The 27,352-nt window shown below is 36.0% G+C and overlaps 1 protein-coding gene across 3 annotated transcripts in view; it reads left to right on the forward strand.

The window, feature by feature from the left end:
- PIK3C2G (phosphatidylinositol-4-phosphate 3-kinase catalytic subunit type 2 gamma) overlaps positions 1-27,352 on the forward strand; it is a 354,209-nt gene that overhangs the window by 230,342 nt on the left and 96,515 nt on the right. For all 3 annotated transcript variants that reach the window (XM_087855664.1, XM_045781381.2, XM_045781382.2), the window contains exons 23-24: positions 3,918-4,054; positions 5,895-6,064. In XM_087855664.1, the coding sequence (XP_087711790.1) occupies positions 3,918-4,054; positions 5,895-6,064 (307 nt within the window). The remainder of the gene's footprint in view (positions 1-3,917; positions 4,055-5,894; positions 6,065-27,352) is intronic.

Here is a 27,352-nt window from a genome sequence, read left to right on the forward strand (position 1 = left end):
AAAAGCTTACTCATTCCAAAAAATTCAATTTATTGCCTATTAACACAAAGTTTACAAAGTTGCAAATGCTTAAATAAGTTCGGAACATTCTAAATACATTATAAATCTGCATTTAATTTCTAAAAGACTTTTAAATAAATCATAATATCAGTAGTCAAAGATGACCGAACATGCAAATTTTGAACATCCTTCTTTTCCTTTATAAAAGTCAAGATGTTAATATGGAACTATAATTACATTTAATACACATTTTCAATGAAAGTTACGTCGATGGTCCGCCCAAATTATTACCATCACAAGTAAAAGCTGTACTTAATTATAACCATGCTAAATTGAAGAAATAATTCCCAAAATACCTTATAATCTTTTTCTGAATGTGGTCACGGCCACTCAGAATTTCATTCAAGTAATTGGTAGGATAGCAAATACATCTGCATAAATAAAAGCGTAAAAAAAGCATAGAACTAGAAAAGGGACCTAGAACCATGTAGTTGTTGTTATTCAGGCAGGACTACAGTTTAAACCTAACAGAAAAACTATCAAAGTCTGCCAGTCCCCAGTTTCTGAAGTCCCACCACACGGCTCAGTACCCCAGTCAACTGTGACTTGAAATTTTAGAAGCTAGGTATGGAAACACCTCCGCATTAGCTTGCAGCCCGATACTTCAGGATGATTCTATTACAGGCATACTACCCAATTATTTTGATTCTGATAGTAGGGCTCTTGCTTCCATGACAAGTATCCACCCCTGAACCCTTTCTAAAGCTCTATTTCTTAAGAGTCTTTATCATTGCCACTCTGAGATTGTTATTCCTTGCATTTACTCTCCTTTTTCTTACATAAAGTAACCTAATTCTTTCAAATCCTAATGTATTGAAAGAGTAAGAATAAAGGTAGATGAGCCAAACCGAACTTTTTGATGTCACATGGATTACCTTTTCTTCAGAAATTGAATACATCGCTGACCTCAGTGGAATTCTTCAATTGCATGTACGCATTTCTCAGTTTCAAATTATAGAATGTAACAGAGGCTAAATCTTTTAGAATTAATAAAATGACTCAGCAAAAATGAATGTAGACTTGCCCAAAGTTGCAGATGTCATAAGACAAACAAGCTATTAATCCCTCCTACCTACCAGCAATCTTCTATAGTTGTTAAGATTTGAAAGGGCATTATACTGGCAAAATACTTCTTCAAGAAAAATAGAAGTAATTAAAACAAACATCATGTTTAGAAGATCAGATTCCATTTTTAATATGCTTCTGAGCCTTATTGAGTATCTATTGTTTTCAAGAAATATCACAAAGGTAAGGAATATTAAAATGAACTAAACAGAGTTACTGCCCATAAAGGAGAGTATATTCTAGGCCGGAAGTTTGCATGACTTTATCAACATTATTGCTGATTATAATTCTCATGACTACTTTGTATATAATGTCGTAGGAGCTTTGGGGAGATTATCAGGGCAAATAAAAATTCTTTAAGATTTATTTTATTGCAGGCTCTCCAAATTTGATGGGCATAAAAATTACTTAGGGAAATTGAGGAAGTAGATATAACTAGGCCCCAACCAGGTACTAAATCATGTTTTCTATTTAGGCATTGAAGATGGGGGGGGTTCCCACGTCTCTGTAACTGTAAAAAGCTGCTCCAGTGTTTCTTATGCACCCCCTTTTGAGAGTTATATGATACCACCTTAAAAAGTTTTGTCCCTAAGAACCTAGCAGCATTGACATTGCCTGGGAGCTTGCTAGAAATGAAGAATCTCAGGACTCACCCCCACCCTAAAGAATCAGAACCTACGTTTTAACAAGATCCCCAAGTGATACAAATATGCATTAAAATTGGAAAACTCTGCATTAGAGGACTGTAAGAATAGAACTACACATATTACTCAATGCACACAGATTGTTTTAAGTATTTAAAAGGTGCATGATACATGCTAGCTTAAAATGTATAAAATATAATTTATGGTTTTAATTGATACACAGAATTCAGCCACCATGATTATTATAAATTTTCCAAGTAGTCAGCAATGTAAGTGTTATGATAAATGGCTTGGGATTTAGCAAAGATTAATTCCCTAAAGACAAATGTGATCTGAAAAGTAACTGATATTGCTACAGCACAATATTTAAATGGTGCTAATAATCTAAATCTTAATTTTGGTCATGGTCAAATGTGAGGCAGTGAAGCACTAAGGAGACAGATAGGAGGTGCTTTCCCTTTAGAAAGATTAAGTGGAGGAACTGGAAACACGAGGAGGGAAATGTTCAGGATTAGAAAGAGGAATCACCTCTTTCTGAAGTAATTACATTACTACTAAATGTAATGCTTTACATTTGCTATCTCAGTTAATTCACATGAAAAAATCTGCACAAGAGCCAAATATTGGCTATAATATTAAGGATATGCCCAAGATTTACCTCTGGAGTGTAAATTAGTCTGTATTTTTCTTCCCCTTTCTCTTTCCTTCCTTCTTTCTTTCTTTCTTTCTTTCTTTCTTTCTTTCTTTCTTTCTTTCTTTCTTTCTTTTCTTTCTTTCTTTCTTTCTTTTTCTCTTTCTTTCTTTCTTTCTTTTTCTCTTTCTTTCTTTCTTTCTTTCTTTCTTTCTTTCTTTCTTTTTCTTTCTTTTCCTTTCTTTCTCTTTCTTTCTTTCTTTCTTTCTTTCTTTCTTTCTTTCTTTCTTTCTTTCTCTCTACAAATACATTATATAGGTCATTTCTGCAGCCATTTAAAATTCCATTCCCACTCCCCATGTTTGAGTTTCTTTCTGATCCAGCAATGTAGATGCCTAAAGGTCACAACTGGGCTATTAAGTATTAAGAAAGATTAAAGCTGCAACCAGTTACTACCGGCCAAATCCAGCACAGAGAAGTGTTTCATTTACCAACACGATTTGCTTGCTGCTTGTTTAATTCGAATTTTTTAAGATAGATTATGAAATAGTTTTAAAAATTCAACCATCTGTCTTTTCACATAGTTACATTTGGGTCTTTGGTCCCTTCAGGTATTTGAGTTTTCAGCTCTTGAATTGCCAAAATTGTGGAAATCAGAAATTCTAGACTTTTATTTCTTTCAGTGACTTTATTTATAGAACTGAATATTACAGGTTGTTTTGTGGACACAAGTCCTGGGACGGTTTTAAATACTGGGTCTAAATCACTATTCTGTACAGAATAAAATCAGAAGATTTGAAAATATTTACATTATAATAACCTTAGGAACACAATGCAAGAAAGGAACACAATCCTTGATGGATACATGGTCAGTGGGGCAAAGGTCCTATTGAAGTTCAATCAACATATGCCCTCCTTTAAAAAATTATTACCATAGTTTCTCTTTAATGTTGACTGAGAAGGAAGGAGCAGGTGGCTCTCCACATGTTAACTGCAGGTATTCTATTCACTCCTAGAAATGGGACATTTCACGGTGAAGCTTTTATTTACCTGAACATTGATTTTTATAATATATTTGAAATATTTATTATAGAGATTATATTCGGTTCTCTTTCATCATAATTATGCTTGTTACACAAATTTGAAGGGTCCTTCCTTAAACTGTAAATGAATGCACAAGTCATATGTTAATTAACCCACTACTTTATTGACTCAGTGGGAGCTCTGTGAGACCGTCTAGATTGGCTCTCTACTGTAGTTCAAGAAAAAAATCGTAAAGCTTCTTCTGATAGATCTGATCCAAACACTACAAGTAGCCTCATTGCGCCCCAGGATTTCATAAAAATTAGAAAGAAAGCCATCTAGATAAGGCTCCTTCAGAAAAGCAGGTTTGCAAAGAAAAGGGTAACCCACGTAGTACTGGTAACTATTGTTGCTACGTAGATCAAGATGTGTTTCCTAAGTATTCCTCATCCTGCAAAGAAAGAATTAGTTCTATACTCTTTTTTATCAACCAGGATTGGTGCAGATGGTACCCGATGCCGTAACTCTAGCAAAGATCCATCGCCATTCTGGACTGATAGGACCGTTGAAAGAAAACACAATCAAAAAGTGGTTCAGTCAGCACAACCATTTAAAGGCAGATTATGAAAAGGTTTGTCCTGCTGTACCTGATTTTAAATAATGTACTAAATAAGAATATGCTCTGCATCATTAGCTATTGTGGTTTACGAAAAAGTAAATTAAGTACACCTTGAGTTCTAATTCACTCAGTCATGAGCTTAGTAATAATGATCCAGTTTAAATGGTATATTAAGTAGATAAAATTTCTGTATTTGGTTTTACTTCTTACACCGATCTCTTCTGAGATGCTGCTCCTTGAAATATCTCTTTCAAGTTACCTCTGCGTGTCCGTACACAATCCCCAATTTCTATAAATGCCCCTCCTTCCTTTGCAATGCATTTCTTCTGCTAAGCTCTACTTTTTCAAGCCTTATTCTTTCAATGTTTGCAGAAGGCGTAATAGAGGTGTTTTTTTTTAATATCTCAAAACTTTGCAAAATATAATGTTTTATTTGACTGCAAATATTTTTTCCCACTTTACTTCATGCTCGCATCTGGCCTTTGGTGTACAGTTGTGCAAGTTCTGCCCTATACCAGGGCTCCCAGCTAAGGGGATACCTTGCCAAGGTATGAACTGGTACAAGGGGGTCTACCCAGAGGCAGAGGCACCTTTATGCTAATTCACACAAAGATACAATATGGGCTAACATTGAATCTGCTTGGAACTGTCCAGAGCACTGAAATTCCTTCATCCTAAGAAACTCCTTGGTCCTGAGCAAACTGGGATGATTGGTCACCCTAGTTAGCACAGGCCATGATAGAGAGATCCAAGAGTTCATCTATTCCAGACTTCTATGAGATTGGAGTAGAACAAAATACAGGCCTTTGGAGGTCAAATAACAAAGATAAGATGACATTATCTTGAAATCTATTTTTTAGCCATTCCCAAAATTATAACTTGAGTTTTCCACAGATCTTTGGGGTTATATTATTTGAGGTGTTTTCACATATATTTGCTCTTCACAACTACTGTGTAATGGTATCTTTTATTATCTTCACTTTGTAAGTGAAAAATATCTAGAGAGACAAATTAAATGACTTGTTCAGGTACTTGGGATATCCGGAACTAAGACATGTAGTTCAGTGACACAGATTCCACTCCAGCCACACCATTCTAGGAGACCCATTACCATGGCCCAACCAATCTCTCATGGTTACACCATGGTTACGTCAAAGTTGCATCAATGATGAAAATGATGTAGACCCAGGAGACCATTTTGAAAATAAGAGTAATTTTGGCAAGAAACCTCTTTTTCTTAAAGAAACAGAAGCCACAATTGACTCAGTGGTGATCTACTTCCACCCACACTCAGTGGTGATCTACTTCCACCCACACAGACACTGATATATACTGTACCAAACCATTTTTGGACATCAACTGGATCACCTATTTGTAAGGATAAACATAAAATATTACATATATCTCAACATGGCTTTTTCTGTGTTAAAAATTCAAATATTCAAAATTGATATTTTAAATTTCTGTGGGGATAGGCAATATTGAGCCATATGGTTCCTTCTTTTACCTTGTGAGAGAATCATTCAATATTGTATATTTGAGACATCAAAAAAACCACACCAGGAATCCTCTTCAATAAACTATGAAAATTAGATCCAACTGAGTAAAAGAGATATTTTGCACAATTTCAATGAAAACATCCATTAGGCCAAAAAGAGGTTGCTTCATGTTCTGTAGCATATCAAGAACCAGTCATTTAATCATAATCTTCTCTCAACTGAGATGTAAAAGTAGTTCTCTATTATATAATTTTGCTTTTTATGATGGTTTTTACCATTAGCTCTGATGGTGATGCATTTGCTTATTTTGTGTGTACGTGTTATCTTTGTGTTATTGTTTTTCAACTGATTAGGCCTTGAGGAACTTTTTCTATTCCTGTGCCGGCTGGTGTGTGGTAACGTTCATCCTGGGAGTCTGTGACCGACATAATGACAATATCATGCTGACAAAGTCAGGCCACATGTTTCATATTGACTTTGGAAAATTCCTAGGTCATGCACAAACATTTGGAGGGATAAAAAGGTCAGTGTGCAAATAATGTTTATTACAGTAATTAAGCAATGTCCTAGAGTGATATATAACATGTAATGGCATAGAAACCTAGCAGATGACTTGCTCCCCATCTCTCACATCCCCCAGATGACATAAACATGTTTATATATCTAATAACATTGAAGGAAGTATGTTTTTCAATAGATTGTTAATGGAACAAATTAGATTTCCTCAAATTGTTAGTGGACTTCTCCCATGAGACACTAATACTGTTCCAGGCTGGATTGTCTGAAATATAATATTTTCATTTTCTTATAAACCTTGAGTGGACAATGAGGCATGAATTCATGGCCTCAGTAGATCTGCTATATTGCCTATGGCAAGCACCATGGTCTACATATCATAAAATTAGCACATTTCCTACACTGAAATTGCCTTGAATCATTCCAAAAATACCTAGTAAGCAACTACCATTCAAGGCTCTGAAGATATGACTGTAAACTAGGCAGGCACAAACCCTGATCTCTTTCTAGTAGAGATTACACACATTAAATAAGTTAGCATGTAAAGAAATAATATGAGAAAAGGAGGAGTTTAATTTGTTAATAAGAAACTGAAGCAAAGAAATGGGATAGAGAGTGATTGGAAGAGGGATGCTATTTTAAAGAGGCCTCTAGGAAGAGATGAGACACAACTTTGTGATTAATGATCCACCGTGTGGAAATCCATGAGAATAGTACTCTAAGAAGAGAGAACAGCAGAAATAACAGCCATGCATGTGGAAATAAGCCTGCTGTGTTCCAATGACAAGAAGGCCTAGAGGTGGATGGAGAGGGGTGGGCAATAGGAGGTAAAGGTGAAGATTTCATGTTATCATGAATGGCAAGACTTCACTCTTTTTTATGGCTGAGTAATATTCCATTGTGTATATCTGCTACATCTTTATCCATTCATTTATTTATAGGGGTGCATATATGTTTTCAAATTAATGTTTTCATTTTCTTCATGTAAATACCCAGAACTGGAATCACTGGATTGTATGGTACTTCTGTTTTTAATTCTTTGAGGAACCTCCATGCTGCTTTCCATACTGAATGCATCAATTTACATTCCTACCAACTGCACAAGAATTTGGTTTTTTTCCACATCCTCACCAACATTTGTTATTTCTTGCTTTTTGGTACTAGCCATTCTAAAAGCTGTAAGGTGATATCTCATTGTGGTTTTGATTTGCATTTTCCTGATGATCAGTGATGTTCAGCATCTTTACATACATCTGTTGGCTGTTTGTATGTCTTATTTGGAAAAATGTCTATCCAGGTCCTCTTTTTGCCAATTTTAAATCTCTTTTGTGCTATGTCTGAGGTACATGGAAATGTACCCAGCATAGATCCTTACTCATAGTAGGTTCTTAATATTGCTTATCAGGTAATAAACCATTCACGGGGAAGCCTTCAGTCATTCAATAATTATTGATTAGATGAACAAAAATGAAGTTGGCACTATCTTCCTTTGAGATTATTAATTATTGTTAACCAGTTAAGGGGGCCAACTGCAGCACTATGAACCACTTGGATTATTATTTGCAAGATTTTGTCTCCACCAGTGGCTATGTAAGACTCATTAGCAATGTGTCGTTGGATTTCTGTCTTGAAATTGATACTTCTGCCCCGAGTTTAAAAGTTAAACTGAACTATTCCTACTCATTATTACTCCTATATGTTCTAACAGTCTAATAATTTTCTTCCAAGTCTTTTTTAGTTATTTCAAGAGTTCATTTGAATGCTGTTTCATAAGATAGCTGACTTCTTCTATCCTAGGATCATTGGTTGTTCTTATTGGTTGCTAGGTTGACAATAGGCTTCTTATAAATCAAACTTCTGTATCCTGTATTCTGTATTCTGAACATTCTTATTTATACTACATTTTTTACATTTTAGACCTGATCTTTAGAGAAAAACTGAGTTTCACTAACTTCTTCTAAACACATACTAGACATATTAATAACCTACCCATAATGTACAAAGTCAAGTATGTAAATCATGCCCTAGGACTATCCTCATCTCTCACAGTCTAGCAAGGCCATATAATGCTCTAATAATAACAGTAATAACCCAGGATCATACTCATTAACATAAAATGCTTCACCCACTGGGACAAGAAAGTGTATGTATCCCAGACACATGTGTTTCTACTACTGTCTACTTCTTAAAAACATGGAAGAGGAAAGTATTTGTATAACTTTTTAGGTTTACAAAGATTTACTAACACATTTCAACTAATTTTACTTCATAATACACTTACCTAAATCATTGCTCAACTGCACATAAAGAGTAGTATTTTTCAGTTGTGGATGGTTTGTGGGTTGGCAAAAAAGAAATCATGTACACACATGAGGCACCCTCTAAGTTGTAGATATATCCTTTAGCCAAGGATACAGAATTTAATAATGGAAATTAGCAGACCAACAGAGCAGAACCAGATGTAGTATATCTGGGGATAGATTTTCCTTTCATCTTTGGTTTCCTTAAAAGGAAGAGCAATGAGGTGATGTTTTCCTTACAAGCAGGATCTTGAGAAAGAAACTGATTTCTTGCTGGGCCATTGCCCTTTTATGTCCACGCTTACATCATCATTCCGGAACATCTCACACTAAACATTTATGCGATTCTGTTTAGAAAATGTCCATAGACATTGGCTCTCCTGATTCTTGGATTATATTGAATTAGCCCAGCAAAACTCTCATTTGGAATTCTTGCCCAGGTGTCACTGAACCTTTCCCCTGAATTCATTTTCCCAGAAATCCGGAAAGCCCATGCTTAGACCAAATTGGAGCCTCCTGTAGACTTTCTAACTTTGAAGAAAGAAAAAGAAATGTCATCTCAGTTATGAATATGAAGGATTTCAGATCCTGTATATAAACAAACAATCCTTCCTTATTGGTTTTAATTATGAGATTAGATAAAGAGGATTTAAACCAGTAGATTAAATCACAGGGCAATTCAGCCGTAGCATTCTCTAATGATTCTAGGGAAAATTTGGCTAATCCTTACAATGGAAACAATGAAGAATTTCACCAACTTTCTGAAGCCAATTGGTTTCTCTTTTGAAATATTGCTTAATTATTATCTTCTTTCTTTATTTTCTCTCACAAAGATTCAAATTAAAGTGGTTAACAAATTATGCATCCACAATTTTTCACTCAAATTTCCCCTGTAGCAATGATTTCTATATAGCAATTTTCTCATTACATAAAAGATATCATTGTAATAAACTGTAAATTTCAACTCAGTAATTTCTCTTACAGAGGAAGAAAAATTAAGGAAGGCCTTTTATTGGTGATGTTTATTGTTCTTCTAATTCATTGTTTCATATTTTTATTTTTTCAAACTATGTTTTCACAGTCTATATGGTCTTTCACTTCAGTAATGCTAGAATTGCATGAAGTCTTTAATTTTAGAGGTGGTATGAGTGGTGGTTAAGCTCAGATACCCTGGAGATAGACTGTATGATTTTCTTTTAATTCCATTCTACAACATACTGGTGATGTGACCTTGAACAAATGGCTTCTCTGTGATTCAATTTAGTTTTTCATGAAACAGTTTTTTTTGAAGATTAACTGATATATGTAAAGTGCTTAGAAGAGTGTCTTGCTTCGAGTAAAGTCTCTAGAAATGTTGTTGTAATTAACTGTAATGTAAGTACTCGAAATGAAGTAACAAGAAATGAGACTGCATCTCTAGGTGATTATTGTGTCTTTGTGTTTAAAATTATTTAAATATCTTATTTTTGTACTTTTTTTAAAGTGTGCACTCTGAAATTCATGAGTTGAACTATTAATCCCTAAAGTTCTCTGACTTTGAAGCTTGTTGACTGACAGATTGCATTGCAATTTTGTTGATTGCATTGCAGTGTTCTTCAGATTCATTTAGACTGGAAGGTATTTCACCAAGTCATTCTTGACTTCCAATATAATTTCAGACATAAGCAGAAGTGTGCTAGACCTGGATCACGCTAGCTTGCAAGAGCATATTGTGTGTATTCCTTCTCAACTCCATGTTCAACGACATCACTTTGGTAGCCTGAAAGCAGCCATAGTGAAAGTATATACACCATGAAAATTGGCAAATGTCACAAATAAGACCTTTTTTTTTCCCTAAAAAAAAGTGAGTTGGTTATTAAATATGCACCACCATATCAGAGGACATAAATCCATATTTAAAACAGATGAAAAATCATTCCAGAACACAAACAAAATAAAATTCCAACTCTTTTCTTTTCCTATTAAAATATTTACATGAAGATAACCAAAATATTATGTATCTATCTTCTTATAGCATGGTTTTTACCCTTTTCAAGCTTTTCCCAATAAATCACCAATCACTGAATATAATTAATCTCAGAATTTTCATCTCAATATTAGTCATAAAAATGCCCTGTATCTATAATTATCTTGACATTATCTTCAATAGTTAATAACCACTGATTTAAAAATTTGTTTAATTTCTAATTTGAGTATTATGTTTATATTCTAAATATCCTTAATTTAAAACCATCCTTGAAAAAAAAAAACTCCCTTAGCAGATTAAAAGATTTTTTTGTCTTACTCCAATCATTCTGGTTTAATGTAATATTCATAGTAATCCAAATGTTTTGTAGGCATTAATGATCTCCCACAAGCTTTAGTTACTATCTTAATGTTCTTTGAAACTAGGTGAGTCTCATTGGTCTGTTATTCACACAATTGTTTATTAATAAACATTGTGGTTCTTTTTACTGAAAGCAGTATCTGAAAAAAAGTACACTTTCCAATACCTCTCCAACTGTGAGTGCCTTTATTAAAGACATCTTTGTATCTTAAGCACCTAGCTAGTTCCTGACACTTAGCAGAGGCTCAATTTTGGTTGATTGAAGGATCACTACAAAAATGTCATAAAATTTACCTCTCTTGACCTGAGAAAGTACAATTTCTCTGAAGATAAAATTATAAGAACTTGCTATATTCTGTTAGTCTAACTATAAATTTACCGAGGGATTTTTACTTAATGGTCAGTCTACGTGTGGGAGTCTGGAGAATGAGACTCAAAATTTGATAATCATTACCTCACACCCATTAAGATGGATAATATTAAAAAACAGAAAACAAGTCTTGGTGAGAATGAGAAGAAATTGGACCTCTTGTACAACGTTAGTGGAAATGTAAAATGGTCCTATTGCTATGGGACACAGTATGGCCTCAAAAAATGTTATGTTTCTCAAAATTTATAAAAAATTACTATATGATCCAACAATTCTACTTCTGGGCATGTACTCAAAAGAACTGAAAGCAGGGTCTCAAAGAGATCTTTGTACACTCATGTTTGTAGCAGCATTTTTAACAATAACTAAAATGTGGAAGCAATCCAAGGGTCCATCCACAGAAGAATGGATAAGCAGAATGTGGCATACACATATAATAGAATATTATTCAGCCTTAAAAGGGAGGAAATTCTAACACATACTAAAACATGGATGAATCTTGAGGACATTATGTTAAGTGAGATAAACCAGTCACAAAAAGACAAATACTGCATGATTTCACTTACATGAGGTACTTAGGGTAATCACAATCTTTGAAACAAAAAGCAAAATAGTGGTGGCCAGCTACTGGGTGGAGGGGGGAATGGGGAGTTATTGTTTAATGGGTGTAGTGTTTCAGTTTTATAAGATGAAAAGAACTATGCAGATGGATGATGGGGATGGTTGCACAATATTATGAATATATTTAATACCACTGAACTATACACTTAAAAATTGTTGAGATGATAAATTTTATGTAATGTGTATTCTACCACAATGAAATAATTGGAAAAAAAATTGGTACGCTATAAGTTTCACAAAGGCTTCCACCAGTCACAAAGCCAGTCCTAGGAAAACTACACCTAACATCTGAATAGTGTTTTGATGTTCAAAGTACTCGCACATGGACTTATTTCCAGAAAAATGTTGTTCTGTCATTTTCATCTACTCACTATCATTTATCTTCTCCCACCCCCCCATATTATTCCGCTAGGTTTTATTATCTGGTTTCTTCTGAGTAACCCTTTCTATATTTACCTCCCTCCCAATATATGTATAAAACAGTTCCTCCAATTAAAAAAAAAAAAAACATGAATTTTCATCAAAGAGAGACTTGTGAGCTTTCAGATGAGAAGAGTGAGGGATAATTAAGAAAGGGTGGAGAGTATGAGAAAGAGGGAATAAAAGGAACAAAATGAGAGAGGGAAGAAGAGAGGAAGAGAGAACAATTAAAATAGTAGGAGGATTCTGCCTTCTGGTATTCAATGAGTCTGTACTCCATTGTGAACAAAATATGCTTGACATGGAAGACACGCATTCTCTCTTCAATTGGTCTAAGGTATGTGCCTGTCAATATAAGCATCTGATAGTACTGTGTCTGAATCTAGTTTTTAAAGAAAGGCTACACATGTCTCCTAAACATGACCCTAGTGTAAGAACTTCATCTGGCGTTCAATTGAAGAAACGGTACCTGCTCCTACACAGAGTTTAACTCATGGCGTTTAACTTAGTAAGAGATAAAATGTCCATTTCAAGCATGGTTCATAAATTTTGAACATGTAAATGGTAACTCTATGGGCGATTTAAATGTTTTCAGAGGTAACTTGGACTACTTTTGATTTCATTTCCAACTTGATTTGAGAACCTAATCCTATTTAAAATGTGATACCACAATCCAATTTCACATGAGCATTATGGCATTGATAATCTTTTCCTCATAGCTAGACTAACGTCTGTTCCAAGCATACACTGGAATTCCATGCAAAGCATAACTGTACACTTATTCTTGGACTCAAACTCCAGGGAGGAAACATGAGATTCTAGAGGAGTTGACCTAACCAGTCTCTTCTTATCCTCATAAAATCCTGACTTACTATAAACTCACACCCAAAATATCAGACGTGAGAAAGTATGACTGATCATTTTGAAGAGGTAGCTGTTTTAACTACCCTTTTCAAATAAGAAAGATAATATATCTCAGCCTGACAGGAACTCCAGAGTCAGTCCTAAAGTTTCTAAGCAGTTTAAGATCAGGGACCTCTCAGAGTCTAACTATGGACCCACAGCGCATCTACAACAGGCTAGACTAGGAGAAAAAAACATACTTTACAGTTAACAGATTATTGGTGAGAGTCCCCTTAGTTAATAATTGCTGAGAGCTTGAAGATCTCATGGGGCATTAAATGCTCTTCTTGTAATGTACATTCACCCTATGTTTTCTCTATATTGCACATAGGAGGTTTCCTGTGTTGTCTAATTACACAAGGTTCTATCCTATCCAATGGAGATTCCAAATTTGCTTTCTCAATTAACTCATGGATATTAGACAAGAGACTTGGGTTGTTTCTGTTGGACAGCAAAATGTGTTCTCTGAAATGTAGGTCATTTGTGATATCAAGAAAAATGTAGGCTTAAACATTCCCAGTGTACTCTGTCTGCATTCATTTATTTGTATACTGATATCACCATTCACTATGATGGGAGTCTGCACTTTCTTAAATCTCCAAGACAATATATTTTAATGTTACTATGATATTTCCTGAGAGCAAAACCATATAGAAATTAATAATAACAATTTCAATAATAAAAATAAAATGTACCTCATTACTGGGTCCCACATTTCAATTCAGGCTACAAATACATATTCAAACACTCGAGTCTGAAGTTTGGGAATAAAGTTTATGTCCATTTACTGACATTATCAGTTGCTCAAGTAAATACTAGATGAACTATAGTATAAAAAGAAGAAATACATATGTTCACAGAGACCAGCAAACAGATTCTATTGTCATGAATCCTTCATAGAGTTCTCTATCTTTCCATTTTACTCTCCAGATCCCCTGCCTCCATCAGCAGCGTTGAACTAGGTAGCTCTTCTCACATTGCTCTGGATTATCACTGGGAGTGGCAAAAAGTAAGCACTCCTTAGTGTGATGCTGCATCATCTGGTATAAGGGATCACATTCTAAAGGAAATAGTCAAAATTACCCTTTTAAGCCTCATAAATACTTGGTATGCATTAGCTAATTAATCCTCACAGGGACTCTTTGAGGTAGCTGCTGTTATTTTCTCTAATTTACAGATCAAGAACTAAGAGAGAGAGAAGTCTTAGTTGTTATAACTTGTCCAAAGTCATACGCAGTAGGTAGTAGGACCATTGGGAAGATGCCGTGTAGGAAACTGATACTCCCATTTCTCAATAATCCCAGAACACTCTGTTTTCTCTCCAGTATTGGGACAGATGGCTGTTTTTTTAGTTAGTAACAGATGACATAGTTATCCTGCATTTATGGCCATGATATATATCAAATTTATATCTCTAACAACTACAATCAAATATGTTGCAAGATGATTGCACCGTGAGAAGCATTCATAAACTAAGACCACGTGTTAAAGTAGCAAGGCCGTTCTCCCATCTGTGGGCAATGTGCTCTCTTAGGGGTGAAAAGGCAGGCACAATTGTCATTCTCTTTTAATTTTTTTTCTTACATTAAAAAAAAGCCATCTAATAGGAATAGCTAAGAGAAGTTAATTGCTTATGGCATGTGACTCTAGTTTTCAGAGTCTACCAGGAACGGTTTTATTGAACTTCAGATGGCCAAAGACCACCCCGAGCTGTTGGGATGAAGCACAGGGGTGTTATCTAGACTGTAGAATTCACATTGGAGAAAGTTACTTCTGTAAATTATGGTGTCCTTAAATAGCTTATGTGCTCAATACTTTAAAATTGAACATCATTCATTTTTAAAGTATGTACATATTTGCTTAAGGAATAGAACAATAAATGGAAGACCACTCATTTTAAGGATATACAACACCTCAGTTATTTCAGAGGGCATCCATTAAAATTAGGATGCTTGGTCCTTAAAAATATATTTCAGAATAAGGCAGTCTCCACTGTGAGGGCTAGTGATATTGAGATTTCAAGAGGAAGTGTAACAATAGCCTGACTTTGAAGAAAGGGTGAGAGCTTAAATTAGTGGGAAAAAGATGAAAAAAGCCTATCTTTAATAGTCAAGTATTGTGAATGAAAGTATGAAGGCAGAAGATAAGCATGTGCCATAACCCACTCATCTTTCTCTGTTCTACAACACAGCAGCCAAGTACTGCAAGAAACCATCGACGCTACAGGGCAAACATTGTCCCCATTTTCAAATAAGCTGTCCTCATAGCCCAGCAATCTCACAACTCTTCTGTGACCATCTCACTATTTCATGCTCCACAAGGATTTGTACTTTATTCTTGTGGGATGAACCTCATATCTTCCTTCCCATTATTCCCCACTCCCTACTTTATTTAGATAGACAACCACAACTTCCTACTTTCTTGGGAAAATAGAAATAGTAACAGAGCCTGCTTTTCTACTCAATACAAAACTCACAAACTTAATTACATCTTAATTACATAAACTTCTTCCTTCTTGTTAGAGTAGATCTGTTTTTCCTTCTAAAGCCAATCCTTCCATTTGTACTTCAGAGCCATTTCCCTCCCACCTTCTAGCATACGTTATACTATCAATAATTCATTTTTCCTTGCATATTTATCCTCTCCTTCTTAAATAATCCTTCTAAATATCCTTGTCTCTCCAAAGTTTGAATAACCTTGCCTCAAATGCCCAATTTCCGTGCCACTTTGCTCATCACAAACTTCCTGAAGGAGTTGTCTAAATACTTGAGATCTCTTCCTTACTTTCCATTCCATAACCACTTCAATCTGACTTTATTCTTTATTAGATGATAAAATCAGGGGAATCTGGTGGCTCTGTCAGTTGAGCGACTGACTCTTGATTTCAATTCAGGTCTATCTCAGGGTCCTGGGATGGAGCAGCTGGGCAGTTGGCTTGAGATCCTCTCCCTTTCCCTCTGCCCCTCCCCCTGGCGCTGTCTATCTTTCTACTAAAAAAGTGAATCTTTAAAAAATAATAAGATCAACAATGACCTGCATAGTATTTAATTCAACAATATCCATTCCTCATTTTACCTAATTTATCAGCAGATTTCAATGATGACTTCTCCTTCCTCAAAATACCTCTCCACTTGCCTTCTGGAATAGATAATCACTCTCTGATTTTTCTCTGCTTCTCAGTATTCAATGCAGGAGATTCCCTTTTACCACACCACTGAATGTTAAATTCCACAAGACTCATCTTTTTTTTAATATATAATAATTTTTTATTATGTTATGTTAGTCACCATACAGTACATCCTTAGTTTTTTATGTAATGTTCGATGATTCATTATTTGCGTATAACACTCAGTGCTCCATGCAATATGTGCCCTCCTTAATACCCATCACCAGCCTATCCCAATACCCACCCCCCTCCGAAGCCCTCAGTTTGTTTCCCAGAGTCCATAGTCTCTCATGGTTCATTCCCCCTTCTGTTTACCCCCCCCTTCATTCTTCCCTTCCTTCTCCTACCGATCTTCCTGCTATTTCTTATGTTCCATAAATGAGTGAAACCATATGATAATTGTCTTTCTCTCTTTGACTTATTTCACTTAGCATAATCTCCTCCAGTCCCATCCATGTTGCTGCAAATGTTGGGTAATCGTTCCCTCTGATGGCTGAGTAGTATTCCATTGTATATCTTCTTACTCCAGTCATCTATTGAAGGGCATCTCGGCTCCTTCCACAATTTAGCTATTGTGGACAATACTGCTATGAACATTGTGTCTGTATCTTTGGGGTAAATACCCAGTAGTGCAATTGCCGGATCATAGGGTAGCTCTATTTTTAAAAAGGAACCTCCACACTGTTTTCCAAAGTGGCTGTACCAACTTGCATTCCCACCAACAGTGTAAGAGGGATCCCCTTTCTTCACATCCTCTCCAACATTTGTTATTTCTTGCCTTGTCAATTTTTGCCATTCTAACTGGCATAAGGTGGTATCTCAATGTGGTTTTGATCTGAATTTCCCTGATGGCTAATGATTTTGAACATTTTTTCATGTGTCTGTTAGCCATTTGTATGTCTTCATTGGAAAAGAGTCTGTTCATGTCTTCTGCCCATTTTTTTATTTGATTATTTGTTTCTCATGTATTGAGTTTGAGACTTTCTTTGTAGATCTTGGATACCAGTCTTTTATCTGTAGTGTCATTTGCAAATATCTTCTCCCATTCTGTGGGCTGCCTCTTAGTTTTGTTTTGTTTTGTTTTGTTTTGTTTTGTTTTGTTTTGTTTTGTTTTGTTTTTTTACTGTTTCCTTGGCTGTGCAGAAGCTTTTTATCGTAATGAAGTCCCACAAGTTCATTTTTTCTTTTGTTTCTCTTGGCTTTGGAGATGTGCCATGAAAAAAGTTGCTGTGGCCGATGTCAAAGAGGTTGCAGCCTATGTTCTCCTCTATGATTTTGATGGATTCCTGTCTTACATCGAGGTCTTTCATCCATTTGGAGTTTATCTTTGTGTATGGTATGAGAGAGTGGTCAAGTTTCATTCTTTTGCATATAGCTGTCCAATTTTCCCAGCACCATTTATTGAAGAGCCTGTCTTTTTTTCCACTGGCTGTTTTTTCCTGCTTTGTCAAAGATTAGTTGCCCATAGACCTGAGGGTCCATTTCTGGGTTCTCTATTCTGTTCCATTGGTCTATGTGTCTGTGTTTCTGCCAGTACCATGCTGTCTTTGTGATCACAGCTTTGTAGTATAGATTGAAATCCAGCAACGTGATGCCGCCAGCTTTGTTTGTCATTTTCAACAATTCCTTGGCAATTCGGGTTCTTTTCTGGTTCCACACAAATTTAAAGCTTGTTTGTTCCAGTTCTTTGAAAAATGTCATTGGTATTTTGATCAGCATGGTATTGGAAGTGTAAATTGCTCTGGGTAGCACAGACATTTTAACTATGTTTATTCTTCTGATCCATGAGCATGGACTATTTTTCCGTCTTTTTGTGTCTTCTTCAATGTCTTTCAAGAGTGATTTGTAGTTTCTAGAATATAGATCCTTTATGTCTCTGGCTAAGTTAATTCCTAGATAACGTATGATTTTTTGGTGCTATTGTAAATGGGATCGATTCCCTAATTTCTCTTTCTTTAGTCTCAGTGTTCGTGTATAGAAATGCAACTGATTTCTGAGCATTGATTTTGTATTCTGCCACATTACTGAATTATAAGTTCTAGTAATTTGGGGGTGCAGTCTTTTGGATTTTCCATATAGAGTATCATGTCATCTGCGAAGAGAGACAGTTTGACTTCTTCTTTGCCGATTTGAATACCTTTTATCCCTTTTTGTTGTCTGATTGCTGTTGCAAGGACTTCTAGTACTATGTTGAATAATAATGGAGAGAGGGGGCATCCTTGTCGGGTTCCTGATCTTAAGGGAAAGGCTTTGAGCTTTTCTCCATTGAGAATGATATTCGCTATAGGCTTTTCATAGATGGTTTTTATGAAATTGAGGAATGTACCCTCTATCCCTACACTCTGAAGGGTTTTAATCAGGAAAGGATGCTGTATTTTGTCAAATGCTTTTTCTGCATCAATTGAGAGGATCATAAGGTTCTTGACTCTTTTCTTGTTGATATGATCTATCACACTGATTGATCTGCGAATGTTGAACCACCCTTGCAACCCAGGGATGAATCCCACTTGGTCATGATGGGTAATCCTTTTAATGTACTGTTGGATCCTATTAGCTAGGATCTTGTTGAGAATTTTGGCATCCAAATTCATCAGGGATATCGGTCTGTATTTCTCCTTTTGGATGGGGTCTTTGCCTGGTTTGGGGATCAAGGTAATACTGGCCTCATAGAATGAGTTTGGTAGTTTTCCTTCTGTTTCTATTTTTTGAAAAAGCTTCAGGAGAATAAGTATTATTTCTTCTTTGAATGTTTGGTAGAATTCTCCTGGGAATCCATCAGGCCCTGTACTCTTGTTTTTGGGGAGGTTTTTTTTTGTTTTGTTTTGTTTTTTAAAGATTTTATTTATTTGACAGAGAGAGACAGCCAGCGAGAGAGGGAACACAAGCAGGGGGAGTGGGAGAGGGAGAAGCAGGCTCCCAGTGGAGGAGCCTGACGTGGGGCTCGAACCCAGAACGCCTGGATCACACCCTGAGCCGAAGGCGGACGCCCAACCACTGCGCCACCCAGGCGCCCCTTTGGGGAGGTTTTTGATCACTGCTTCAATCTCTTCATAATTAATTGGTCTATTTAAATAATCAATTTCTTCCTGTTTCAGACTTGGTAGTTTATAGGTTTCCAGGAAGGCATCCATTTCTTCCTGGTTGTTTAATTTATTGGCATAAAGCTGTTGATAAAAGTTTCTAATGATCCTTCCTATTTCATTGGTGTTGGTCGTGATCTCTCCACTTTTATTCATAATTTTATTAATTTGGCTCCTTTCTCTATTCTTTTGAATAAGTCTGGCCAGTGGCTTATCGATCTTATATATTCTTTCAAAGAACCAGCTTCTAGTTTTGTTGATCTGCTCTACTGTGCTCCTGGTTTCTAATTCATTGATCGCTGCTCTAATTTTGATCAACTGCCTTCTCGTGTGTGGGTTAGGTCTGTTTTTCTGTTCTTCTGTTCTTCTGCTCCAGCTCCAGCTTCTTGAGGTGAGAATATAAAAACTGCATTTTAGATTTTTCTATTCTTTTGAGTGAGGCTTGGATGGCTATGTATTTTCCCCTTAGGACTGCCTTTGTAGTGTCCCATAGGTTTTGGACCAATGTGTTTTCATTCTCGTTGATCTCCAAAAATTGCTTAATCTGATTTTTAATTTCCTGGTTTACCCAATCATTCTTGAGCAGGGTGGTTCTTAGTTTCCAAGTGTTTGAGCTTCTTCCAAATTTTTCCTTGTGATTGAGTTCCAGTTTCAAAGCATTGTGCTCTGAGAATATGTAGGGAATAATCTCAGTCTTTTGGTATCAGTTGAGACCTGTTTCGTGACCCAGTATATGGTCTATTCTGGAGAAAGTTCCATGTGCATTCGAAAAGAATGAGTATTCTGTTGTTCTGGGGTGTAGTATTCTGTAAATATATATGAGGTCCATCTGGTCCAGTATGTCATTCAAAGCTCATGTTTCTTTGTTGATTTTCTGCTTAGGTGATCTGTCTATTGCTGAGAGCGGAGTGTTGAGGTCCCCTACTATTAACGTATTATTATCTATATGTCTCTTTATTCTGGTTAAGAGTTGGCTTGTGTATCTAGCTGTTCCCCTGTTGACGGCATAGATATTTATGATTGTCATATCCACTGGTTAGATACATCCTTTAAGAATAATATAGTGTCCTTCTGTATCTCTAACTACAGTCTTTAGTTTAAAATCTAATCTGTCTGATATGAGAATTTCTACCCCAGCTTTCTTTTGATGATCTGGTAGATATCAGGCTCGATTCAGGGGACCAGCTGAAAAAAGGGTCCCCTACTCCTCTGCCATCTCCCCCCCCCCCCACAAGACTCATCTTATCCCTCTTATTTTAAGTCTTTTGGTGCAGTCTCCACCAAACTGGCATCAACCACACCTAAGGCTTCTATCAATATCAGTATCTAGATGATGCATACAAATTTTAATTAAACATTTTATTTTGAGATAATTGTAGATTCACATACAGTTGTAAGAAATAATACAAAGAAATCCCATGTACCCTTTGCCATTCCCCATAACAGTAACATCTTATAAAATCATAGTATAATATCATAACCAGGATATTGATATTGATTTGGTCTAGATGCAGAAGAGTTTCAAAGCCCCTAGTATTCTTTGTTGCCTTTTTATGATCATCTCCACTTCCTCTCACCCTTGTCCCCTTCCATTCTTATCTCCTGGCAATCACTAATTCGTTCTCCATTTCTATAATTTTGTCTTTTCAAGAATATTATGTAAATGTAATCATATGATATGTAACCTTTTGGGATTGGCTTTTTCACACAGCATAATTCTCTGGAGAGTCACCCAAGCTGTTCTGTGTATCAATAGTTTGTTCCTATTATTGACAAATAATAGTCTATAGTATGGATAAACCACAGTTTAATTATTCACTGATGGAAGGATACCTGGATTATTTCCAGTTTCTAGGTGTTACAAATAAAGCTGCTATGGGGGCAACTGGGTGGCTCAGTCAGTTAAGCGTCTGTCCAGCTCAGGTCATGATCTCAGGGTCCTGGAATCGAGCCTCACGTAGGGCTCCCCGCTTAAGTGGGGCATCTGCTTCTCTCTCTCCCTCTCCCTCTGCTCCCCTCCCCCCTACTCATGCTCTCTCTCTCTTCAAATAAATAAACTCTTTTAAAAATATAATGCTACTATGGACAGTCATGTGCAGGCTTCTATGTGAATATAAATTTTCATTTCTCTGAAACAAATTTCCAAAAGTATAATTGCTGGGTTGTATAGTAGTTGTGATGTGGGAAACAAAGGCAAAAGAAAAATTAAATTTCCATACTACTTACAGCCCATTGACAAGTCCTTGAAACAGGCAGAGTGACATTCCTCTAGAAACTCAGCTGCCTTGATGTTAATACTTTGCTTAGGGCAAAACGAAGTCTTGGCTTAACATTATTCCGATCCTCCAGGATCCTGTAAGTCTGCTTTAACATATAAAAATTCCTTTGGAAACGGCCTTTATCTCTACCCCCCAAGATATATGTTGGCAATCATCCCCCCAGCATATGGCCCACTGATATACATCTGAAGGGCCTCATGACTAGGGTCTTACTAGACACTAATAAATAACCTTTTCCTACCATAACCAACCCCCCTCAAGGTCCTGGAACCTTGCTTCCAAAATTCCTTAGAGACTTACGCTATCCCTAACCCTCCTCCCAACTTGAAAAGTATGATCAGCCATTCCTCATGACCGCAGGGCAGCCCTTTCTGCCCACAGGTCCTGTCCCTGTGCTTTACTAAAACCATCTTTTTTGCACTGAAGACATCTCAAGAATTCTTTCTTTTGTACATCAGTTGCATGTTGTTGTTGTTGTTGTTTAAGAAACTACCAAGTGGTCTTCCTGAGTAGCTAGAGCATTTTACATTTCCACCATCAATGTCCGAGTGATCCAGTTTCTCCATATCCTTGCCAGCATTTGGTATTATCATTCACTTTTTATTTTAGCCATTCTGATAGGTATGTTGTGAAATCTCATTGTGGTTTTAATTTGTATTCCCCTAATAGCTGATGTTGAACATCTTTCATGTGCTAATTTACCATCTGCATATCCTCCTCTGTTGTCTCTTCATGTCTTTTGCTGATTTTCTAATTGTATTGTTTGATTTTCTTTTACAGTTAAATTTTGAGACTTCTTTATAGATTATAGGTATTACTCTTCTGCTGGCTACGTGGTCTGCAAAATTGTCTCCCAGTCTATAACGTGTCTTTTTATTCTCTTAAAAACTCTCTCCATAGCCTTAGATCCCAAAGATTTTCTTCTACATTTTTTTTTCTAAAAGTTTTGTAGTTTTACATTTTATATTTAAGTCTGTAATCCATTTTAAATTAACTTTTATATTAGGTATGAAGTTTCAGTCTCTTTTTGCCTAAGAATGTCCAGTTGCTCCAGTATCATCTGATTTTTCTTTCTCCATTGGATTGCTTTTGCACCTTCACCAAAAATCAGTTAGACATATTTGCATGAGTTTATTGCTGTTATTTATCCTATTCAAATGATCTCTGTGTCTACCCCTCTACTGCAGGATAGTCGGGAAAAAGGCAGGCAGGGACAAGGGGCTCCTGCCTGAAGAGGAAACCACCCTTAAAAGGATTTTACATCACCCCAGAAGGAACCCTCCACCCCTTCCCACATGATAGGTAGATAACAAAAACCTGATTGAATGACAGGCGCATGGAGGGTTAATCAGAGTAAAACAATCTGGCAACCAGCCCATTAAAAACCCCTAGACTTAGAAACGCCAGTGGCAATCCTCACGGGTGCCCTCCCTCTTGGGGAGCTTTGTACTATCACTCAGTAACTATGGCTCAATAAACTTTGCTTTGCTGCCTCCACACTTCCTGTGGTCTACCTCTTCATTCTTCAGAATAGCGTGACCAAGAACTGAGGGCACTCAGAAAAAGAAATCCTTAACACCTCTACCAGTACCAGTTCCTTACTCAACTGTCTCTGATACCACATAGACAGGGGACTGAGGACCCTCATTACAACTCGGTGAGAATGGAATTTTAGGGTCCCTCTGGAGACTTCACTGGTGTGGTGGGGTAGTAGAATTACATTTTTTTACCTCCTGCAATATTTGGCTGGAGTAGAGTCGTTATTGCCTAAACATTTTCTGTCTCGTTAGGCTACCACTTTCCTGGGCCTTTGGCTAGAAAGTACAGGCCTTTTTTGGCAATTTTTTTGTCTGCACCCACTGGCATTTCCAGATTGCCATCTTCTTGAGCTCTATGTTTGGAATACAGATCACCATCTTCTTGAGCTCTATGTTTGGAATATATGTGCCAAAAACAACAACCTGAGACTTCACCACCGTGTTGTTTCTTGAGTCCTGAGGTCCTTAGGTAGTCAAAGTAGAAATCTGACTCACAAAGTTTTACCTCCAGGCTAGATTTTTTTCTTTATGGTCTGGAAATAAGTATCACAATACCTCATTGTTATCTGCTCCTTTATGTCTCAAAGACACCTCAAAGGTAACTTGTTCAAAGCTGAACCCACTCTGAATGTTGCACTATAGTCTTCCTGACACAAAAGCCAAAAATTTAAAGGTGTTCCTAACACTCTTCTCCTTTTGAAAAGAGTGAACCATATGAAGTCCTCTTTTCATTTTGAACCATATGAAGTCCTCTTGGTTTTTGAGTCAAAATATTTTTTGTCTTCCCGCTTCTTTGTATCTGCATGCCACAATCCTAATCTGAGCTATGCTCATATCTAATTAAAATCTTCTGCAAAAGTCTCTTGTCTGATTTACTCACATACACCTTCCCTTTTCCAAATTCTTCACCATGTTACAGCTGGAGGGAACTTTTCAAAACACTGTTGTTATTTTTATCAGTACATTTTTATTGCTTTTAGGATATTTATTTTTAAAATCTTTAACCTCATCTATAAGCCTTACACATATCTATTGTAGATGCTCAATAAATATTTGTTGATAACTATAGTACTCTAACATTTTCGGTGCATGCCTCCCTAGCTAGATTAAAGTCACCTAATGGAGAGACATATCCTGAAAACTTATGCACCCTCAGTGCAATGGCAATGTGGAAATTTTTAGTGATGATGATCTTAGTATTCTAGTGACTTTGTACAAGGAGATTACTTTTACAGAATGGTTAAAGGGGAAGCTTATGCATAAGTAATAACAAACAGCAGATTATTAATTGTCTTGCTATTTCCCATATCAAATGAATGTATTTGTCTCCTTAATAAATAGTACTTTTTGTAATAGAAATATCCTTAAATTTCTCAAGTATATATGCATTTTTAAAGTACTACTCACTTCCCACTTATACGGAAATCTAGAAAGTGTTCTCAGCATTTTTACAGAATAATACTTTCAGAGAAAGACTGGTTATAAGTTAATAAAAAGATTAACTTTGACAACAAAATGTACTATCACTCAGCAACTATGGCTCAATAAACTTTGCTTTGCTGCCTCCACACTTCCTGTGGTCTACCTCTTCATTCTTCAAAACAGCGTGACCAAGAACTGAGGGCACTCAGATTTTTAACAAATAAGATTGTTCACACAGCCTTCCCACATAAATGTTAAATTATCCAACTTTTTAACTGTGTGAACTACGTGTATTTACTGTTGCATCCATTGCAGAATGGCTTCGAAATATTGTTTGAGACATTAAGAGTAGATAAAGGAAAGATAAAATAGTGTCTCTCCCCCTTCAAAATCACACAGGTCATTTGGGGGGAAAAGTCATAAGACAACTAGAAACTGTAAAGAATGAAATATATTAGCTATAGGGCTAAGTTAAAAGATAAAGCAAAGTAGGAGAGAAATTGGCAAGGGATAGGTAAATTAGAGAAGACTTACTAGGAAAAATTTAGGGCATTGGGTGAAAGACAGAGAGCGAGAGAAAGAAGCATGGCCAGAAGCAGGAAACAATACAGGTAAGAGGTACAGAAGCAAGAACAGGTAGAGCTTAGGCAAATAATGGTAAAACCACTAATCTGGAAATAAAAACAGTAGGATAGTCACAACAAGAAATTTCTGGTAAATTTGTCCAGCTATAAGTGAGAGATTTTCAGCATATGAATTAGAGTGCAGTAACAGTATGGACTCTTAGAGATCAAATAGTTTCCAGTCTTCTCTCTTGCCACAACTAATTTATATCTTAGATTTATAAACTTCAGACATGGTCTCCAATACATTAATTCTGCGACCTCGGGTTAGGTTCGCATTTGAGAGAACTGATAAAGCACGTCCAAGCTACGACTCGTACAGCTTGTAGGGATGAGATAGGAGTCTTTTTCACATGTTCATCTTCTTTCCACTTACAGAAAAATTTTAGTCTAAGTCATTTTAAAAATCGGTCAGAAGTGAGTCATGCAAGTCATATAGAAAAAATGTAGCATTTTATTTTGTTGGACCCACTGAAAATTAAGATTATGATAATATTTAAGCACAGCTAAGATTGGGTCCTTCAATATTATTTTTAGTTTATGTTTTCTCTACTTAGATATGTTTCTTTTGTGTATTTGACTTTCTGCTATGGTGTTTCTTCATCTGATTTATAATAGTGGTTACCGTGGAAGGAGGAAATGTGTTATCACATGAACTTGAGCATAATTACAACACCTTTCCAAGGGAAATCCATTTGGTCAAGCATATGGAAGAAAAAAGGATCTCTATCACATTAGAAAAGAAAATTTCAGGAAGTTGTACAATTTAAAACTCTCTTAAAATTATTTCAAAAGTTCCATTCAATATAGTAAATATAGTATAAAGAGTAGGAAAAAATTGGAAAAATTTTATACATAAAAATATTTTTTTTCTAGTCATGGAAGTCTGGGATATTGCTAAGTCTACTAAAATGTTAGCGACAGTGATGACTACACGTATGAGTGATATAGAAAAAGTGCTACCAAATTCGAAGGTCCACTTAAGGATTTATGCAGACAAAGAAGTTACATAGAGTTGCTGGGAGTAAAATAAACCTTGAAAGAAGGATGGAAATTTCCTGGCAGCCTTTTTGAAGAGAGTGGGAGATTTAGTTATGACAAGATTCAGCTCTGAGAACCCATTTATTTGTTATTAGTTTGAGAACTAATAATAGTATTTAACATTTGTTGAGTGCTCACTATGTACCAGACTATGTTCTAACATTTTTATATGCTTTAACCCACTTAATCCTCTCAGAAGTCCCAAGAGTCAAGTGCCCTTGTCTCCATTTTACAGAGGAGGAAATTAAGGCATGGAGAGGACAAGTCACTTGTCCAGAATTACAGAAGTAGTAAGTGCGAGAACACGATTAAAAACCTGGCTGAGAAGGGCCTGCAGTCTGTGCCCTCTGCATAGAGCTTCTAATCATAGCAATTCACAAGTGTGTCGCCCTCTCTATGTGTCAGGCGTTTGTGTGCATTTTTTTAGTAATCTTCACAGCAATTCTAAGAGCTAGGTATTACTTACTGACCTCAGAGATGGGAAAATTGAGATACAGCAGGTCCAGGATTAGAACCCATGGTATATCTCCTATTTTCAATAGCTCTGCTTCCAACTTGTCTAAAATACAGGACTGTAAAGTAAATTCATAGCATATAGATTGGATAAATCAAAAGGATTAGAGGCAAACATTTTAAAATTTGGACTTGATTCTTAAGACACATTCCTCAGTATCTAGGTGCTCAATAAACTTTGTTGAATGAATGAATGACTGACTGAATGAATACAAAGTTAAGATATTGTTACAATAGCCTCCCCTCCAGACAGTCAATGGTAGCATGGATCACTAAAATAAATAAATAAAATAAAATAAAATAATCAAAACCAGACAGAGGTAGATTATTTATTTTCTTTAAAATATTTGTCTGTAGTCAGAATCTACTGATCCAGCTCAGCTACAAAATGCCTGAGTTGCAGCATTCTGATTTGAATATCTACACTTCTTAGAGGTCTAAGTCAGATTAGCAAGATTTTCCATTATGTTATATTTTTATTCAAATGCTAAGCATACAACAATACAGAACATAATCATTCTTTCTTTAAAAAAAAAAAAGCTTTCTCAATAGTCCATGACTTTTTTCAATTATTGCTTAGACTAACCTTAATTATATTTAGGCTGCTAGGCTCAAATTTTAAAATATGTTTTATTTCAATTCATTCAAAAGTCTTTACTTTTAGAAGCAATGTTTACCCAAAATTTTATTCCC

This window comes from Ursus americanus, chromosome 25 (assembly GCF_024610735.1).
Source record: "Ursus americanus isolate L20-20 chromosome 25, mUrsAme1.1.p, whole genome shotgun sequence".
Lineage (NCBI taxonomy): Eukaryota > Metazoa > Chordata > Mammalia > Carnivora > Ursidae > Ursus > Ursus americanus.